The sequence below is a fragment of the Streptopelia decaocto genome (genome assembly GCF_964273445.1).
Source record: "Streptopelia decaocto genome assembly, chromosome: 2".
Lineage (NCBI taxonomy): Eukaryota > Metazoa > Chordata > Aves > Columbiformes > Columbidae > Streptopelia > Streptopelia decaocto.
The window spans coordinates 132,488,408-132,509,594 of record NC_138655.1 but is presented as its reverse complement, the minus strand read 5'-3'; the positions used below and the strand labels follow the sequence as shown (position 1 = coordinate 132,509,594).

The window sequence follows — 21,187 nt, the reverse complement described above, 5'->3', positions numbered from 1 at the left end:
TAAATTGCTTTGATGACAAGCTCCTATTAAGAATTGTCGTGAATTCATCAGAAAGCAGATGCAGCTTCCTCTGCTTACTAGGAACTGACCACCACAACTTCTTCCCTGGCAACAAAACCGTGATGAAGTAAAACCACCGTGCTATGTACCCTTACAGACATCCCAAGGGAAGAATGTTTGTTTCCTTGTCTCTTTGTGAAGCCCTGCAAAAACATAAGGTATCTTGGGACACCCATCACGCAACATGTACATGCTGAAGTGCCTCACAGTTAGTAGGTTTGTTGTAGTTATTATAAAGCATTATACAGTGAGCCCAGCCTACGGTGACTGCAGAGACAGGATTTTAGAAGCTACCAGTGAACTGGGACACCATCCATGCCAACTAAAAACAGTTAACAAAAAACTTGGTACCGACTGGTAGGAACTTATTGAATTTTGTTTGACTACCTCCAGGTAAAAATATTTAACTCTCACACTAAGGAAGTATGCAGATGTAAATATGTAAGAAGTATCACAGTGAAAACATGACTGTTCTTCAAAATCTAAAAAATAGAAATAAATACATTCATGAATAGCTGGTAAAACTGTAACAGTGCTCCAAAAACTTAAGTGCCCTGGAAAAGTAAATCCCTGAACGTTTCCTTTTAATTACACAGGGGATTAGGTCACCGACAATACACACAGATCACCATGGAAGAAGAAACCTCTCGTTCCCTAAACAAAATGGCCGAGGAGATGCCAAACCTCCTCCAGGCACCTTTGGGTAAGGCCCAGCAAGTTCCCCTCTCCCCAGCAGCGCCTGCAGCAGCGGGGCAGGTAGCGCTGCCAGCCCAGGGGCAGGTGGCGCTGGACCCGGGCAGCTCCCGGCGGGCAGCCCGCATTCCACCACCCCGAGAGGGGAACTCAGAGCTGCGCGACCGACCCCACCGCCGGCGCGGGGGGAAGCTCGCCGGTGCCCGCTGATAACGGGTGACGGGGCCGGCGGGCAGAGCCTCCGCCAGCCTCCCAGCCCCCCCTGCGCCTCCTCATTTGCATACTTTTACCTTTGCGCCCGGCAGCAGCCAATCAGCGGGCGCGGCGGCTGGCAGCGGGCGCCGCTCACCTGCTGCGGCCGCGCCCGCTCGCTGCCGGCGCCACCCCGCCCCCCGCCCCCCGCCTCCCGCTGCGCGGTTCCCGGCGGCGGCGGCGCGATGGTGTGCGGGGGCTTCGCCTGCTCCAAGAACTGCCTCTGCGCCCTCAACCTGCTCTACACGGTGCGTGGCCGCCGCGCTGAGGCGAGGCGGCGGGAGGGAGGGGCGAGGGCTGCCCTGGCGGGGTCCCCCTCGCCCTGCGGGTTCTGCCGCCGGGTGGGATGAGGAGGTGTCGGGGCTCAATCCAGCCTGAGGCGGCTGCTGGTGCTGAGGGGCCTGGGGGACGCCACGCCGGGGCCGCCGCTCGGTCGCGGCCTCCGGCTGAGGCGAGGCAAGGTGGCACCGGTCGGGCCGGGCTTTGTCACCGCGGAGACGTGGCTCCCTGGGATCAAAATCCAGGGCGGTCGGGCAGCGGTAACACGGGCCGGGGGCTCGTTTCCTGCGCCCCCCACAGCGGGCCAGGCGGGGGCGGCGCCGTGGCGAGGGGAGGCCCGGGCCGCCGCTGCCCTTTCTTCCTTGCCTGCAAATGTCGCTGCGCCAACCCAGGCGTGAGCGAGCGAGGGTTTATTTTGTTATTCCCCAGCCAGGGAGTAGCAGCGGCTTAAGTGCAGATTGGTGAGTGACAAGTGCCGTGTCCGTGCGTTGGGCCCTACGAGGCCTGTAGAGACCAGAGCACATCGGAGAAGGAGGGGGATGCGCTGGAGGGGCCCCGGCCCCGTGGTGAGGGGCTTCCCGGCTCTCCCTAAGGACCGACCAGTAGGTTTCAAAGTCTGGTTACTTCGGGGTGCTGGGAACATGTGTGAGGGGAAAAGTAGGAATATACTAAACTGAAATAATGGAATTGCTGGGAGCTCCCTGCAGGTGCTTGCTTTTGTTCAGGCAAGTTGGAGGACCTGTTTTCAACAGAGAGCAACAAAATTTCCACTTGTGGTACAGCTGTGGGTTTTTCTTTTCATTATTTTAAAAAGACACAGAAATAGAAAGAAACAGGACTACATGTAATGACTTCTCACAACACATCCAGACAGATAGTATGTCTTCTAATGTTTCATGTTAACAACTGGGAGTTACTTTCAGCAGACTGAAACTGGGGTCAGCCAGAGCTTGTGTGCAGTTGTATCAGTGCTTTTCTGAAAGCACTGTCTGATCTCCTATTAAAGGCAAGACAGGAGGCTTGTAGCGGGCAGTTACTGTACCTGATGGTGATCGCCAGGACAGAGTGCAGATGGAGATAGAAGCCACCTGTGTTAAAGCCAGAGTTGGTTGTTATTATATTATTTGGACCATGAGGTGACCCTTGGTCCCTTGGAAAAGAGCAGAACAAAAACCTTAATAGAGGAGAGGGTGTGCTATTATGCATGTGCTTCCTTGGAGGAGCTTATGGAATATGACCCTGAGAAGTCTCCGTAGCATGTCTGGGGAGCCCAGCCTACCCACTGTGAAAGCCACCCAGGATCAGAGTGGTACTGTGGTTTGCCCATGCTAGCCCCAGCCAGAACAGAGGGGAGCAGGTAAGCATTGCCCTGGCATCTATAGCTGGAGGTAAGTTTAGCATATATAGATTTTCATCATTTAGATAAGTTAGAATCATAGAACAGCCTAGATTGGAAGAGACCTAAGAAGATCATCTGGTCCAGCCTTTCATGGGGGTCCCTCATCCCAGTGGATGGGTTATAGATCTATTGTCCCATCCTGATTTCTCCTTTCCATAAATCAGAGATTAATGCAAGTTGTTGTTATTATCTCTTATGTGACAGGAGAGAGAGAAATGTGGATCTTTCTAACATAATACAGACACAAATATCATTTTGATGTCATATGGACAGCAGTTGTTTTTTTTTTTTTCCTGAAGGTACCAGCACTTAGTCCTACAGCCATATATTAACCAAATCTAAGGGGTCTGGTTGGCGTCTTGTGTGTATTTAGCCTCAGCACGAGTGGATTGATCTTTGAGACCTCTGTAGTTCTCTTTGTGATACCTGTACAAGGCACCTATGATCCTAGTCTTGTGTATCCTTGAGCAGAATTTACTTTGTGGGTGTCACCTTGCTATTCTTTCATCTGACCTATGCGGAACATAAGTTTTTGCTGAAGGGAAGGAGTGACTTCTTTGAATGATAGTAACTGCAATATCCAGTTGTTATTGCTTGTGTCACTTATTAGTTATAAGCAAGTTACAGGACTAATGCTTTTAAATTCTGAGTTGCAGAAATAACATTTAAGGTATCTAGTTGGCCTGGTGGAGTTGATCCAGCAAAATGTGTGGACTTCTGTGTTCCTCATTTAGACAAAAACCTGACAATATAACACATAGGTTGCAACAGCACAGTGAATGGTGGACTTATTTTTTCCCAGTTGGAAAAAAAATGCAGAAGACAACCAGAGCAAGGACTTAATCAACATCTTTTTAAACAATGTTAATTCAGAGTAATAACTGGTGGGGAGTAGTGAAGGTAAAAAGGGATATTAGCTCAAGTAGGTAACACTTCTTGATTGTTTTTTGAGCTAGCGTTTATGTGTCTGTATCATGTGCTTGGGATGAATTAAGCCTCAGAACTGTATATTGGGGGTAGTAGTTTATATTCTGCTTTTCTTTAAAACAATTCTAGAATAGGATATTTGAGCTTGACTTGTTTGTTTGTTTGTTTGTTTGTTTTAATGATGTCTTCTTTTACTTTTTATATTAGTGCACCAAGAAAAATGTGTGTCCTGGCAGTAATAAATCAGATACTGGTATAAGGCAAGAAACCAGAAACCCACTAACCTAATTGCTCGCTTGATGTTCTTTTTAGATGATGACTTTTGGTTCTTCTCTGAACTAAGTTAATGTCTTTAGGCCATGATTCTATTTTAAAATTTGTTTTATATGAGTAATTCTGACATCTATGCTGCGTCATGCTACCTTCAGTATGATTCCTTATGGGTATTATAAAAGTATAGGAAATTAATTGACTATTTGTTGAGTCAGTGTGTATTGCTGGAATAAAGTCTTACATGAAAGAACTGTCTGCATACAAGGACATTAAAAATATTAGTTTTGGTTATCTGACCAATTTTGTTGTTACTTATTCAACCATATCAACATTTCCCATCAAATGACAAATCCCTGCAAACTGTTTAAAAAACCTGTCCACAGAGTTCTGCCAAATTCAAGGATGTGTATGTAAAGCAAGACTTCTAATCTTGCAGGTATAAGAACCCTAGTTGCTGGCTCCACCAGTATTTGCTCACTTGAACCAGACAAGGATTTCCTTAGGTAGACAGTGTTCTTTCCAAGCAAGTCTTGAGTAATTGTGTCAAAGTGTGAACAGCTGATATCTTATTGCAAATCAGATTCTCAGAAAGGAAAGGGAAATTCCTAAGTCCTAGCTCACGATGAAACATTGAAGTGGTAGCTAGCTTGCAAGATTAAATATTTAAATGAAAAAAACCAAAAATGACAGTTCGTTTGGATGGTGTTTGCTGTTTTTGTCACTTAATTATTGCTTCAGCAGCAAACATGAACTGTTTGTTCTCAGTATGTAAACATCTTGCCTTTGTTTTGATAAGCAGTTTTTCAGTTTTCCATACACCGGAGTGGCCATTTGATTTGAAGTAAAACATGTGGTACCTTTACCATTAAAAGTGTGTATTTTTACTAGCACAGAGGTCATTCCATAAGAGCATCCATCTTTCCTCAACACTAAAGAGTACTTTTATAAAAATAATTTACTTTTTTTTTTATAATGCTTTGCTCTCTGAACTTGCTTTCTAGACTGCCTGTTAAGTGTCCTGGTTTTGCTATCACTTTCCAAAGCATTGTATTTGAAAGCTGTTGTGTTTTTTTGTTGTTGGGATTTGGGGTTTTTAATTTGTTTTGTTTGATTTTTTCCTTCCCTATTGGTGCCTGTTGTTTTCTGGGTGCCATTTTTATTGGAAGTGCAATTAGTGCATTTCTGCTGTCTATATCAAAATTGCTTTTCCTGAATTATGGAAGTATGCACAGATGAGGACAGAAATTCTCAGATTTGGGCAGGATGTATTTGGCATAGTAGGGTCTTTAATAGTGTTTGTCTTAGTTGCAGCATTCCTGATGCAAAGATGTGAGCATGTTGCATCTTTGTGCAGATTTGCCAGCTCCATCTCCCTTCTCTTTGCATAGGGGAAACCTGGTGTCTGAGGTATGGGCAACATCTGGATTTTCCTAGGGAAAGCGAATGTGACGGTTTTCCATGTTTTCTGATAGTTCCCGACTGCCGTAATAGCCATGTGGAACCAGGTAGTAGCAGACAGGAATTAGAGAAACACAGTTCTTGCTTCATGTGCCACTTGGTTTCACAATGGTGAATAAATCTGCAATCTCTGAGTTTAATTCCATTTTGGTTTGTGTAAGCTTGTTTTCTGCTGTAAGAAGTGAACAGTAATTGTCCTGTTGTTTGCTGAATTTGGTGGTCTGTGGTCAGCGTTCAGGAGAACAGTGTCAGGAGTTTGCCCCAGTGCCAGCCTGTGCTGGGATGGTCTATCTCATCCTCCTACTTGGATGCTCAGCAGATGGGGCAGGTTGCCCTGGAGCCATTTCTGTCTTTCCCAAGGACATTTTTAAGGCGTCAGTATAAGCTGTGCTATCTGGTATTGATGTATAAATAAAACCGTGGTACAGAAGGTCCCAGATACGTGGCAGGGAAGGTTAATATTGGTCATGTCAACTTAGTCTTGGGGATTTTTGTTTTCGCTGGCTTTTTTGGGAAGGATTCTGTGCTCATGCTTGAGAATACTGAAGAGTGACCACAGCAAAAATATATATTTTAAGACTTTTTGTCAGTGCTTGGGAATGTCCTCAGGTATACTGTGTGCCAATTTATAGCCAAAGTGACAGTGGTTTGTGGTAGCAGGTCAAAACTGAGACATGTATGGGGTCTGTAGACAACATATGGGCTGGTTTTAGTTTGTTTTTTTTTTTTTTTTTTTTTTTTCACTTGTCTGGCACAGAGTGCATAGTGGCATTGGAGCTTGGAAGGCAGACTGCCTTTGGTGACAGAACTGGAGAATGACAGGACACAGAAGAAGGAGGCTATATGTAGCATGGTATGTTTTGATACCACTGATGTTTTCAGCCATCCTAGTGGTGCAAGTTTACACTTTAAAACCAGTACGATTATTGAGAAGCCCTTTGAGTGCCCTGTGGTAGCTTTGTAGCTTCAATTACTAGTTGTGCTCTTACTATTTTTCATGTTGAGGGGGATATATGTGTGGAAGAAGCATCTATGGGATCACTGATCTTCCTGAGAACATTTAACAACTTCTCAAAGAACAGTGAACAAACAAGCAAAGGTAAACATGGCAGAAGATAGTTGTTCCTGCTAGACAGCAGAAAGCTTGCATTTCCAAGGAGCAGGGAGTACAAAACAGGGGTTAAATCTCACTGCCATTTTAACATGAAGGAAGCTTGTTATATGGTCAAAACCAATTTGATCCTAATCATTGGCCAGTAACATGAAGAACTCTGAACTAGACCGTCAAACTGAAAGAACCGGCTTTCATGATAAGAGACAAGAATGCTGCCTTTCACATAAATTGCTTGTTCCACGTTATGTGTCTCACGCCTCTTCAGTAACCAGACTACTCTTCATTTAACTAAGTCGCCTAAATGTGCAAGATTTTGCTCTCTTTTAGAAATCCTTTGGAGGTACCCAGAGCTTTCCTTACCCCTCAGCTTTTACTGTGCTTTCAGTAAAGCTGAAGAAGTACTGTAAGGTGATGAAGTTGCTTACAACTTGGCAAGCTTACAGCTGTGATGGAGATCTATTTAGCTTAGGCTTAGCTTGCTAAATATGTACCACTTTGTACTGCCTGCTGTTTTAATATGTTTTTGGATCAAATGCAGGGGACCAGAAGAACTGTCTTCAAGATTCTCTATGTTTGTGCAGAAATGGCTGCCCAAGTTGAAGTGGAGAGTGGTAGAAATCTCTGCCTTCAAAATGTATACCATTTGAGTTTTAAACTTGAAAGCCCTCTTAAAAGAAATGGAATATGAACTTTCATGTGGGGAGAGAGAGAGGTTAGGGATGATGTGTTGCATCATATGTGTAATTTGTCTGGTTTGAGTTCCTGTTCCATATCCAGCCTGACAGCTATTCTGTAAATATTTCCTTTGCTGATACCAGTGTAGATGCTATATAATTGCTTTACATGGGAATGGTGAAGCTGTATTTCTTGAAATTTAAATTCTGAAGTCCATTGTTCACTAAATTCCTCTTTGGGCTGAGGCTACAAGAAAATGGTGGGAACACTGACTTCTGCAAATGACTTCCGTCCTAGCGAGCACTCCAAGCTAGCTGAAATGCTGAAAAGTTGCTAGTTAATCAAAACAGCAGGTTTGCTTGTGGATTGCTGTTGAAGGAAGGGGGAAATGGATTTGGCATTTGAATTGTTTCTCAGGGGCGTTATTGAGAGAAACAATTTGTCAGAATCTTGGTTTCTTTATGTAAAGTAGACTTTAAGCTTGTGGATAGTACACAAGGGGTAATTATGAAGAGTAATGCAGTTTTCCAGTACAGGAGTGAGGGAAACGAGCAGCTATGGGCACAGGAGAACTTCAATTTAAAGAATAGACCAAATTAGTATTTTTTTATTGTGGTTTTTGTTTGTATGTTTGTTTGTTTGTTTTAGGAGGAGTAGTAATTTATGCAGCAGTAAGGGGAAAGAAAACCCTGACAAGTATGGTAAAAGCTAATGGTTTAATCATGTTAATCAGAAGTTAATTGGAGAACAGGGCAATCAAACTTGTGATGACTTTGCCTCTGTGACAAATTCTCCTTTGTCTAGAAATTGTTATTTTTCAAACATCTCTGGAGTTCAAATGTGTGTGCATGTATATATATGTATAAAAATACAATGGAAGTCACTTAAAATGGAGTCTGATCCATCCCACTGGTCTTGGTCTTAACAGTCCCTAAAATCCTTCCTGTAGAGATGCTGATATTTGAGTAAGATTTTATCTATTGGCAGTATGCTTGATTTTTTTTTTTTCTCCATAGAAAAAGCACTTGATTTTATAGTGAAAACTGTAAACTATAAATTGATGAGTTTATATTTTGGATTATGCTAAGCCTCTGTTTGCTTGTGTGCTTTTCAACTAAAGCTGCCAGCCTTTGTATTGATGGAGAGTATAGTATATAGTAAATACAGATTAAATTTAACTTACTGCCCATGGTTCTGTGTTGTTTTTCTGGTTTGTGGACAGTATGTGCTTTTAGTGTCTTCCTGTGAGACAGATTGCTCCAGCCTGAGATTGTAATAAATTGTTTTGCTCTCAGTGCCTGTTGACTTTCTATGTAAATGCATCTTAAGTGAACGGGACCTTTAAAATCACTTCTGAGAACAAGACTTATACTTGTGTGTTTGAAGCTGTATAAGTACTTCTGAGGAATCATTCATTGCTCTTTTATTGAGAGAGTTTCTTACTGCTTGTAAGAAGGTGTTTTCTTGATATGGGGTTTAGGAGCTGGTATCATCTACCTTTAATGAGGTAGATGATACAGAGGAGTCCTTGGTAAGTACTAAATCTGCCCTTTATCTGCCTGTTAAAGCTTGGTGTGGAGAGTGGCAAACCTTTCATGCTGGAAGAGCTGGCTGTGGTGTGTGGGAGTGTTGGTTGGAAGGGACTTCTGGGGCTCATCTGACCAGGCTCCTGCTTAGAGCAGATTTATGAATAACACTCGTTCGCCAGCTGTGGCTTTGTCTGCTGAGTTGTGAAGACCTTGAGAACAAATATTATCACCTCTTTGTGTACGGCACCACACCACCTTGCAGATATTTTTTCTGATGTCCAGTGTAACCTCCCAAGCCATTACTTGTGATTGTTGCCTCTTGTTTTGTGCTCGGTCAATAGTGAGAAGAGTTTGCTTCTGTTGTTTTTGTAATGTGCCTTCAGCTTCAGTTGCTATTATATTATCCCTAGGCTGCCTCTTCATCAGATTAAACAAACCCAGCTCCATCACCTGCTTCTCAAACATCATCCTCAAGGTTCCAAGTCATTTTGGTGACTCTTTACAGGTTCTCAAATTTCTTTTCAACCTAGGGGGCTTGAAATAGGACACAGTATTTGAGCATTGAGTTTCCCATGATTGCACTCCTCTTGGCTTTTCCTCTTTGCAATAAGAGCCGACTCCTGGCTCATACTCAACTTGGCAACCAGTGTCATCCCCAGGCCTATCTCAGGCTGTTGTTCAACTGATCCATTCCCAGGCTCCACTGAAGCACCCCAGAAGCAGAATTTTGCACTTCATGAGGTTCCTGTTGGCTTATTCCTCAAGCTTATCAAGGTCCATCTGTGTTGAATCTCCATTTGGAGACTCAATCACTCTTCCTTGTTTGGTATCATCCACAGATTTTCTGAGGATTCATTCTGTCTTATCACCCACATTGTTGATGAAGATACTGTATAATATTTGCTCCAGTATCAGACTTTTTGGTGCTCTTATCTGCTACCAGCTGGATGTTAAGACATGGATTACTACCCTTAAGCTCAGCAGTCCAGCCTGTTGTCATTCAGTCTAACAGGCCATTTCTTCAACCAAAGCCTTTTCAGTTTACTAATGAGACTACTGTGCGAAACTGGACTGTGACTTTATTTCTAGTGGATTTACCAACCAAATATTTGAAGCATTAGTAGCCAAGGCTAGCTTTATGTAAGTAAACTCCTGTAGGTAAAATTGAGTTTCTCATGTACCTCAGTCTTCCTGAGATGATGCTGTTTTATCTGGGGGAGTTCTGGTGCTGTGAAATATGGTTTCAGTAAAATAAAATGGGACATTCAGAAACTCCCTAGAGAGTCCTTTTTCCTTTATTTAACAGAAATAGGTGACTTTTTAAATTAAGTAAATAAAGCTTGTACGTTTAGAATATATGTATTACTCATTTAGAAGTAGTTAGGGTCACAAAGTAATTTTTTTCAGGTACATTTTACAAAGTCTTAGCAGCCGCACTTTTAGAAATATTGCATCTAAATCCTTTTGTTTCAAAACACTGAAATAAGCACTGTTGGGTAGTCATTTCTGGTGGCTGAACAATGCCTGACACTATGAGCCTTGCAGTGTTTTACAGACTTGTAAAACTTCTTCCCAAAACAGCTTAAGTTACTCTTTCCTGTTGGTAGTGGTGTGTGTTTACTTTAGTTTTTCACATTATGGCATTATAAAACTATATATGTACATACATAGTTTTATTGTTCAACATTCAGATAGTCTAATTCAAACCTGAAAATGAAGAAATAACCATAATTTCATCTTTTGGTTGACATGCAGAGGAGTCAGGAACTAAATCTGTTACTGGTATGGTTTGTAAACCTGCAGTGTTGAAACACGAAGTCAGCGTTCCACAATTTCAAGTGTCCAGAATTGGAGCAGCCAATAGTTATTTTGATCCAAATCATGTATCTGCCTGGATGGATATAGCATTTTCACATAGCTTGGCAACCAGAGCCCAGTAGCATGGATTTGTGATCATACTGAACTTCCAGATGTTTTAAGGAACTAGACAATGGACAACTTCGTCATGTGAAAGAAAATACAGCCTTAGTATTGTGGTGGTAAAGCTTGAAAATGACACTAGCTCTAAAACTAGAATGTCATCAAAAGAGAAACTGAACTATTTTATGTTACTTTATTTTTCAAAGCCAGTCACGTGTTTCCTGGACATCTAGGGTTCAACAATGGGTTCAAAAGCCAGAGAGGTTTTTTTCCCACTTGAAAACCATAGCAGTTCTAGATTCAGTACGTGGCTGTTTCTACCAAAAAAACCTTTTGGACCAGGTGGCCACCATAATAACTTCTAGTGTCATACGCACTAATTTCTTGTGTACGCCATCAGAATAATGGAAACTGAGATGCGAGCAGCAAGAAGTAACTGGTACCCTGCAGCTGGTGCACTGAGTTTATCCAGTAGGTGTTTTAAACACAGACTTTGTTTAGGTCTCTTCTTTTGATTGTGATACTTCAAGAATAAAACTAATTTCATCTAAATTGTTTTAGACCTCTTCTGAAATGAGCAAAGAGCTGAATACATACACATTTTGATATCCTGGAGGCAGATTGGTGAAAATAAAGATTTGCAGTCATAGCTCAGGCAGGAGAAAAAGTGTTTATGAAAATCTTTAGGAGCAAAGTTTCTTCTTCTTTATGAAATAAATTGGAATTTGGCATTGCTTTTGAGACTTTTTTATAACACTTTGAAGAGCTGTGTAGTGGCAGTGTGAGTTCTGAGCTTAGAAGCTGGTGCAGAGCATGAGACATCAGCCAGCGCTTTCTGATTGGAAACTGGGTTATGGGATTTCTTTTGTTGTTTGCTTCTGATGCTCATGTGGAAAAATAAATCTTCCCAGTGGTATGAGATAAATGAATGGGCCTAGATCAGAACAGGTAGGTCTTGCACTTAAAAATTAGCCTTGCTAATCAGGCAGTTAACATAAAACATCAGGAAGTTTATAGTCTTCTGCAGCATGCATTCAGAAAATCTGTCCCTGGCAGAGCCAAGGCTTTGTTTTATTTTTTTCTTCTCGCCTCCATGTAATTCAGATTTATGATTTCTTAGCCCTGTGTTTTAGTTTTAACTAAGCTTAAGGCTTTTTGTTTGAGAAACAAAGACAAACGTGAATTAATCCTAGAACTGTACTGATATTGATCAATTCTTTGGAATTTTATAGTTTTCTTTCGTCTCTTCATGTGGTAAGAGAGAGGTAAAGGTATGGCAAATATCCTCCTTCTTGCAGACTCTTAAATTTCTCCTGTGGATTACTGGCTTTTGGTGAAAACGTTTTTTTTGAGGTGTGTTCTTGTGTGAACACACTTGAGAAAATACTCACTGTGTTTGATCTTGATAAGCATGACTACTTGTTTTACTGGATTACTTGATGTTACCTTCGATTTCCTTGTTTCAAAAGCAGCACTACATGGGTCAGTCTTCTGAAAGGTATTTCATTTGAAAAAATACACCAACATGTTTGGTATTAAAACCCACAAAAATGCACAGCTTTAGGTTAAGTATACTCACGGATAAGTTGGAAATTTCCTTATATTTAACTTCTTTCACCTCTGGATAAGCAGTAAAATGTCATGAGATACATCATTTGAATGGAAACTGGTGAACAACTCTTAAGTGCTTGCTCTGGATTTGCTGTCAAATAAAGCCAGGAGTTTGGACTAGACTAATCACTTACTGTTTTTGTTCTGTTTTTTTTTTTTTAACAATGATACAATTCCTGAGTATTTTTTGGTGAGGTCAGGGTTTTTTGAAGTTAAAATTTGTATGTTGAATTGGTGTTATTTAACAGGGAATGTCATGGGTGATAATTTACGCGTAGGTCTAACTGTTTGAAACATGAGTGTGTTAAGCAACCGGTGTGTTGGACATCTGGGTTGGCTTTGTCTGCTGCTTCCCTCCTGCTGTACTTCATTACAGATTTCTCTTCAGCTTTTCATGTTGGAATTTTATTTTTTTTCTGTGCTTTTGGCATGGAAACAGGAAAGGCTGGAGCTTCCTGCCCACCTAACAATAAATCCCAGTAAACTAACTGGGACAGATTCTGCCTACCTTCCCTGAATACCATCTCTAAAAGGAAGGAAACAGCGTAAGAGCATTTTGGGTATTGAAATAGGATTGACTTCATAGTAGAGCTATTTTTCTTGCAGAAGTACATAGCAGAGACAGGGCACTTTTATTGTTTTCCTACATGATGTCCTTGAGATACAGACCTAAAAAGTATTTTTGTGTGACCTTGTTAACTGTTGTATTATATCATGAACTATATAGAAGCTTCTCTGATGAACTAATACAGCTGTATTCCTGATTACAGTAAGTTGGCAAAGTGCACTTTTTTACATGTTTAAAGCTGTGGAGCTGTACATCCTATTTTCTTTGAATATACTGCCCACATTTCAGAAGACATCTGGAATTTTCGTTCTTCCATTCTGTGATTGAAGCCAGTGATTTTAGTTTATTTGTCAATTCTGCTTTAAGTGTCTCTAGTCAGTTGCAGATAATGTAATGTGGCTTGATTTGCAGGTGGATTAGGTTGTAAAAGCTCCACATTAGCAGTGTTGAAGAGTATATGTGCCTTAAAACATCTGGAACTGAAGTGATCTCCATGATTAAGTGGTAGATTGGTTTGTTTAGGGTTGTGCTGCATCTCTTTGCACTGGAAAGAAAAACTGTACCTAATAACAACTTTAATGTAAAGAATGTAGCTGTGTGTAGGTTGACCCTCTGTTAATATGCAGACTGACTTTTTCTTTTCTCTTCCCTGCAGCTGGTGAGCCTGCTGCTGATTGGAATTGCGGCATGGGGAATCGGCTTTGGCCTCATCTCTAGTTTCAGAGTTGTTGGAGTGGCAATTGCAGTAGGAATCTTCCTCTTCCTGATTGCCTTAGTGGGATTGATTGGTGCAGTGAAACATCATCAAGTGTTGCTGTTCTTTGTATCCTTCTAATGCATTACATGGATCACACTTGGTTCAAGCCATGTGAACAATCTGTTCTGTCAGCTGAGACGAATGTAGAAGCTGCTTCAGAAACAGCAGCAATTCACAACGTTGTTTTGGTCAAGTGCAGTCTAAATTAAATTTCCTTCCCATTTATTCCAGCTTCCTTTTTTTCCTCCCTTGTTTGTGCTTTGAAGATGGAAGTATTCGCATCTCCTCTTTTAAAAAATAAAATCTTCCCTTTTTTGAGAGTTTTTAGTGGTGGGTCACTGTCACAGGTGCTTCTTACAGTGTACCCAACCCCACACCAAGCTAGAGTATGTGAACTATCAATGTTTAGCAGTAGCGAAAGGTGATACTTCCAGATAGCGAGCTGGTTGTAGCTGGCAGGGGAATGCATTGTGGGAAGTACAGGCTGTCAAGAAGCAGCACTTCGTTTCATACCTCGACTCTAGTGGTGAATCCAGTCTAGAAATGAGCACAGGCCTTCTCAGTGCGCTTTGCTGCCCCTTTATGCTCACTGACACCGTAAGCAGTGTGTGGTGCTGTCTTGCATAACAAAATTGATCTGAATGAGAAAAGAGATTCATCACATAAAAATCTGTATTTTTTCTAGTTGTGGTCTATTACTAAGTAGTGACCTCCACTTTACAAACAGTTTAATTGTGTGAGAGAAATATCTGTTTCTGAATGGAGCAGCCAAATCATGAAGATTTTCAAAACGGGATATTTTGTATCAAAGTTTGTTCTTTGTGATTTGTTCTGTTTTCAGATGCATTAGTCCAAAATTGTGTGAGGATATGTTCCAAAAGCAACTCTCACTTATAACTTTAACCTAGATTAAAAAATATTTTGTAATTAATTACAATACTATGTCATTGAAGAAAAAGAAAATCTGAATGTGCAATACCCAGAAAATATTTTCTTTACTTCTGAAGTAAAGTATCTTGAAATGACAATACCAGTCTATAAAGCTGGAGAAATTGACTTAAGATTTTTCTCTCTCGAACCCCCTTTTATTAACCTCGCTGCTCATGTTAACTTGCTAGGCAAGAAACATGTTATAAAAGCAAAATTAATTTGAGAGTATATCCTTAACTACTGCTTCCAGTACATGATTATTCTTTTGCTAGTCTTTATTGTCCAGCTTTCTGTCTCCTGTGCCTGTTTGGCACTAAACAAGGAACAGCAGGTAAGAAATGTTTCCTGACTTCTCAGTTAATGTATAGCATAATACTATAAATATACATACACACACACAAATATCTTCCATAAAATGGGGAGAGCATATTTTAAGAAAATCAGCATTATCCTTTTAAATAAGGACTAGACCTTAGGTAGTGCTTGGCCCTGGTAGCTAGAAAGAAATACATCTGGTCCTAAAATGACTTTCAGCTGTGTTTTGTTTTGGTTTTAAGCTTCCTGTCTAGGTTCATGGTCACGTGTAGCAGCATGATATCTTGACTATATAGTGTGTTCAGCAGTTCCAGATAAGTTGATGATATCTACAATAATCATAATATAAAGATGATAAGGCCACTGAATTGTGCTGGTGTAGCTGAAAAGGTTGTAACTGCATGAGGAACAGAGGTGACCCTTAAGTGTGAAAGTAAAACCAGCTTCCATGGGGTATGGAGACTAATTCTTAACTGCATAAGAAGCAGGCAAGGGCACAGTGACTAAGTAATCAACTTTTATATGTAAGTGCACTTCTTGTTTAAAGTCTGAGCAGTCCCAGTTAGATGAATTGCAGGTCCCATTACTAGCGCTCTTGTTAGTTTTAGGAAAAAGAAAGGAAGAAAATGAATTATGACCATGAATGTGCTGCTGTCAGGTGCTGCTATTTCATTAGCTGTACAGGCTGTTTTAACTTTCAAGTCGTATTTTAATATATTATCCTGTTAGACTTCAAGATCTGAAGGTTTCAGCTAATTATTGATTTGGCCTAGTATATTGGTTTGCATTGAAATGCAGAACAGTTCAATTAATATGTATTTGCTTATGCCTTTTAGAGTCAACTTCTGGAGGTGGGATGGAATAACACTAACAGCGCAAGAACAGATATTGAGAGAAACCTGAACTGTTGTGGATTCAGAGTTTTTGATCCGGATGAAGTCTGCTCTTCTGTAAGTTCATCATGCATGAAAAAACTTACGTCATTGTGTTTGTTTATATATGTACAGCTGTTTTCATAGTTGCAGAAATCAGAGTTTTTAAAGAAATGTGTAAGGTAGTTGTTACAATGATACTAAGCTCTCCAGCTAACTTATTGGAGACATAATCACACAGCACCCTGCAAAGATTGTACTCCATTGTCATTTTTATATACTTGCTTTTTTGGAGCGTTTTAAAACTGCTTGAGTTTTGTCCATGGCTGGCAGTCTTTTATAGAGATAACTGGACACTTTCACTTAATGGAATGTCGTCAGAAAACGGAGTGCGATTCTGCTTATGTATCTGCTGCAGGATTGTTTTAGAAGTCACCAGTGTCAACCATGTGCACCAATAATAGAAGAATATTCTGGAATGGTGCTGAGATTTGTTGGAGGCATAGGACTCTTCTTCAGTTTCACAGAGGTAAGAGGTTAGAAAATGTAGTCCTTTTTCCCCACTTTTAAGGCTTTGTTTTGTGAAATAATTAATTTTAGAGGGTTTGTTACAGGAACTCTCAGTGCCACCTCAGGAGTCAAATAACTAATTGGGTCATATTTTTCCAGGCCATCAGCTTGTTTAAGCCTGCCAAAAGGCGGACTTGTCTTTATTTGACACAGCGAGTTCTTACAACTTTGCTATTTAGACTACAAACCACAACTGGATACCACATTAAAATGTGGTGCTCTAAAGTTTAAATTTTTGCAGTCTTTGGGGCTTTCTGGTTTTGGGTTTTATTTTTTTTTTGCGCATCCTGTAGTGCAAGGATACAGTTTCTTGAGGAGTGAACTACATTTTAAACATCAGGTTAGAAAGGTGCTTTACTCTTTGCTTTGGTACCCAGATTATACATATACTTGCTTTATTGGTTGGTGGATAAAAGTCCTTGGAGCAGGTCTTTAGTAACCTCACAGTAGAGCACGTGAAAATACTCCTGCTGCTTATTGCACTTTTCAGAAGGTTTGTAGATATTACAGCAACAAAAGATCTATAGCAACTTCAACAGAATCACTCTGACATCTGCCCTCAGTTTCTCTACTAGGAATGTGAAGCTGCTGGGAGGGGGGAACGTGGTTGGGGGAATGACAAGATTTGAAACTGTGCTAGAAAAATAGCTTTATAGTTAAATGTTAACTGTAAAATGAAACAATTTGGAAGATTTGTTTATCATTACATGAATAACAGGATTGTGAATATTTATGATTTGGGGAGGGGGAAGTTTAGTGCTAGACATGCATATGGCAAATATTTTGCATTGCATTGCAGGTACGGTTTTGGCTTTTTTGCTTTATTTTTCTCTCTGTGGCTAGGTATGAATTCTTTCTGAGAAGGTGCATTTTTTTCTAATTAAGAAAGCTGGTGTGTGATTGTGCAGTTTTAGCAATAGTAAAGTATCGTAAACTTTTGTATTGGAGATTCATTGTCAGGATTTTATGTTTAAAACAAATTTTGTTAAAGTGATGGAAAATGGGGTTGCAGACCCTCTGCTTAATATCTTTGTTTTTTCTTTTCAGATTCTAGGAGTCTGGCTGACATATAGATACAGGAACCAAAAGGATCCTCGTGCAAACCCTAGTGCGTTTCTTTGATAAGTTTATAGAGGACTGAATCTTCTGTCTGCACCCTCTACTTCAAAATGCTGACTCTATGTAGTTTGGTATTTCTCCGTAATAGGGATTCTACATGTACGCAAAAGAAAACTTGATTTCCATAAGAAATTTGTAGTTTTCATATTTAATTTTGCAGTATTCTTCTAAGCATCTCTATCTTGAAGTAGACTGGTGCATTTTGTAGCTGGGCAGAGTCAAATTGCTGCTCTCAGCTGGTTAAATTACTCTGTTAAGACTTTGGTAGTTGATGTGTTGAACTCTATACAGTGAGTTTTATAGCAATACCGGCTTCTCTGGTGTCCAAAAAACCACTAAAGTATTTTCTGCTGTATTCGTTGATTACAAAAGATCACATGATTTCTCATAAAAGTGCTAAAATTATATGGTGGATGGTTGGACAGTATGATTTGATTAGGATTTGAAATTAACTTGAGTCAGATTTTTTTGTCTTAATTATGGTCTCCCACTTTCCTGTTAAAGTAAAAATAGCAGCTTTGTTGTTTTCTGTGGTGCACATTAAGTACATGTTAATGACTACTATATTCTTCACCCCTCCCCTTTCCCTGTTTGTTTTGCCTTTCTGGTAGCTTTAGAATTTTGTTGAGAAGAAAAATAATTAATTACTTTTTAAATTGATATCTTCACTATGAGAACAATGAATGAGTAAAATCAGGAGAATGTAATCTGCAGCTGATTAATCTTTGACTTGAAACTTTTGTTTTCTTTGACAAGTGAATGAAGTTTGGGATTTGCACATCAGAATCAATAGTGTCTGTCATCTTTGATGTAAGAAACTCGATGTCTGGAAAGTTGTTGTACAGCTCTTTTCTCAGATGGTGTAAAATTGTTGTTGTAATAACTCCACAGTGTATATTCCTCTGTCATCCAGCTAACAGTCTTGATTTCATGAGAGATGGAATGATGTGTGAAAAAGAAAGTTAAAAAAAAAAAAAAAGTTTAAAAAAAAAACAGTGGTGGTTTCCAGTAGTGGTTTTTGTTTTGTTTTAGAAAAAACAAAAGAATTAAAGTTGGAATGGTGCATTATCCATGTAGTAAGTGTTTTCTGAGCAGAAGGAAAGCAAGGTCCTTCTTCCAGCCTGTCATAGAAGTGGTGCATCAGCTGGAACATCAGCCATCGCGACACCCAAGGTACATAATGTCCATTTGTTTCTGATCACACTGAACTGCAGACGTGCACTGTGTTCAGCTGCTGCTTCTGGTGCGGTTGGCAGCTGCTGCAGCCTGAATGTGGCTCTGCAGGAAGGGAGGGGGAAGAGTGTTAAGGCCATATGCCAAGTACACAGCAGCTGAATGAGGGCAGACAAAGTGGGTTCTCATAGCCTCCCTTTACTGGGGAGATGCCTCCTTGCTCCTGCAAAGGAGGCAAAAAGAAGTTGACTTACATGCCCCTCAGAAAGCCCAGTGCTCCTGAAGAAGGAATTGTCTCGAGGTTTTAAATGGGAAGAGTTGAACCTGAAGGCATAGAGTGCCGTTAAGAACTTGCTAGACATCTTCTCTTCAGGTGTAGCTGATTCTTCCACAGCTGCTGTCAGCGCCATCTCCTGGTGTTTGCTCTGAGTTACTGCTTCCTACGTGGAGAAGTATTGACATCTGTTTCAAGCACATACTTGCACATGCAGTGTAAGAGCCCACTCGTGTACTCAGACCTTAAGAGCCTTCAGATTATTGCTGAAGTATAATGTAAAAGTATGCAGCATTTTTTCACACCCCCCCCCCCCAAGTGCTGTCCTGTTTAAGCAACTAACCAGCTGTTCTCAATACCTGTTGAGGACAGTGATCATCTTGTGACTGCCTTCAGCAAGAGTTTATTTTCCTAGTATAGACAGGACTGTTTAAATGTAGTAATTTAAAGGAGAAGTCTTACAAAGAAGGTGTATGAAGCTTAAGATAATACCACATTGCTGCGTTGATTTTGATTTGTCCTAACTATTTCAGTGCTCAGTTTTGGGTGGGTTGGGTCTCATAAATGTGGTAGGTGATACTGGAGTGTAAGTGTGCATCACTGAGAAAATACTGAAAATGTTACCACTTCAGAAAGTGTCGTGTCTCAAAACATGTGAATCGATGGATTGTATGGCTTGATTAAAGTTTTTCTACCATATTTTGTCTCTTCAAGGTTGTCGTTAAAAACAAAACAAAACAAACCCCAGCACAAACCTTGAAGATTCCCATTAGAGTGTGGATTCACTTTCAGAACCTGATTCTTAAGCGGGACAATAAAACACATTGAGTCTGACTTTGTTTTTTGGGTGGAAGAGAGTAACCTCCCTTGGGAGGTTCGACTCGTGTGTCATGATACAAGAAATGTATTGTTCTGATGTGCTGAAATACAGCATTTTAAAGAATGATTTATGCCTATTCTTGGTGGGTTTTGTCTTAGAAGGTTTCTTTTTTCATTGCTTTGTCTTTTCTCTTGAGAAAATAGTTTGGTCATATAAAGATTTTGTTGTTTGGCTTCTAGAGAGACGTTTTAATTTTTATAGGATCGAGAATTGGGCTTAATTGTAACCGGATTTTCTAGAAGCTGTTTACAAAAGCAGCAAAGTATCAAAATAACAAAGCGGTTTAACTTGGAGCATTCTTAGTCCTTATATTAGATATTTTTGACCTTAATTACATTGAAATGCTTTCTTAAAGTTGGTTATTCTAGGAAAATGTAGAAAGCTGTCTTGATTTCCTTCAAAACACCTACACATTTTCATCACATATAAGTAACTGGCTATAAAATAATAAAATATAATTCTTCTACATCAATCTGAGAAAGTGAATCCAAATGGTAACTAGCATACTGATACCACTGTGCAGCATCTGCGTGGTTTCACATGAGAAGAACTATTACAAAAAGAAAAAGCTTGCAAAACTTGAATTGATACCTTTAAAAATGTATGTTAAAGTCTATAGCTGACGAGTAGAAATGTGCTAGTGTTACTAGCTTGCATGATTATTTTAGGCCTAATTATTTAAAGATTGTCTGAATGCTAGTGGAAACCTCATCCATCCAGTGTACTTCAGATTACCGACTGTATGTACTTCAGCACTGGTTTTCCAAACAAATTGAAAGAGGTTTTTAGGTGTCTTAGCTTGGCTTGATGCCTCTATAGGCCTAAATAATCTGCATTTAGAGGGGAGGATGAAAAAAGCAGAATTAATTTGAATTAAGATTCTTGAAAATTTGGCTAAGGTGAAAAGCAAATGACAAGTGCCTTGAGTGCAAAAAATTAATTTCAGTTTCAAAAATAAAGTTGTTGCTACTTGCAGGCTGAACTAGCTCGTGTATTTGCATCTATAGCACACAGACTACTGGACCCTTGTAGATTCTGCCTTAAATCCATTTTAGGATATGCATCAGTACATCTGCTTAAGCAAATGACATTAATTAGGAGTCTTGCAAAAACAGACTTGTAAATGTGATGGCACAAGCAGCTTCCCGCCACTGCATCTCCCCCTGCCCCGCCCCGCCGCGTCTTCTGGATGCTGCAGTAGAATGGAACATCTTGCTGAACTGCTGAAGGAATACACAGTGGCATGACTGAGGCCATTTCCAGGTGTCACATGAGGTTTTCTGGGTGGTAGGGTTTGCATAGCTTGCCAGAGACATATCAGCAGGTTGTAATTTTGCTGAGAAGTTCCTTTGAGCTGAAACCCACACTTCTCTTACCTGTTCTACCCTCCCAAGTGTGTTCCTCTCTTGTGGTCATCATCATGACTGGTAGTGCTAGTAGTGGTAATAGTAGTGCCAACAATAATGGCTGACATCATTCCCAAAAAGCTGAGGAGATAGTGGAGATACATTCCTGGGCAAAGTGTTTCTCACTAGTGGT

The 21,187-nt window shown here is 40.3% G+C and overlaps 1 protein-coding gene across 1 annotated transcript; it reads left to right on the top strand.

The window, feature by feature from the left end:
• Positions 1-1,031: 1,031 nt before the first annotated feature.
• On the top strand, positions 1,032-19,826 carry TSPAN13 (tetraspanin 13). Its single transcript, XM_082045471.1, has 6 exons — positions 1,032-1,253; positions 13,414-13,581; positions 14,696-14,776; positions 15,597-15,710; positions 16,051-16,161; positions 17,250-19,826. Exons 1-6 carry the CDS (start codon positions 1,191-1,193, stop codon positions 17,322-17,324), a joined length of 612 nt encoding a protein of 203 aa, XP_081901597.1. The 5' UTR covers positions 1,032-1,190; the 3' UTR covers positions 17,325-19,826.
• The last annotated feature ends 1,361 nt before the right edge of the window (positions 19,827-21,187 follow it).

Excerpts from the sequence above, each read along its gene's own strand:
- TSPAN13 (XM_082045471.1), top strand. The coding sequence starts at position 1,191 with ATGGTGTGCGGGGGCTTCGCCTGCTCCAAGAACTGCCTCTGCGCCCTC. Across the intron at positions 13,582-14,695 it reads ATCAAGTGTTGCTGTTCTTT|TACATGATTATTCTTTTGCT; the intron begins GTATCCTTCTAA and ends TACTGCTTCCAG. Across the intron at positions 16,162-17,249 it reads TCTTCTTCAGTTTCACAGAG|ATTCTAGGAGTCTGGCTGAC; the intron begins GTAAGAGGTTAG and ends TTTTCTTTTCAG.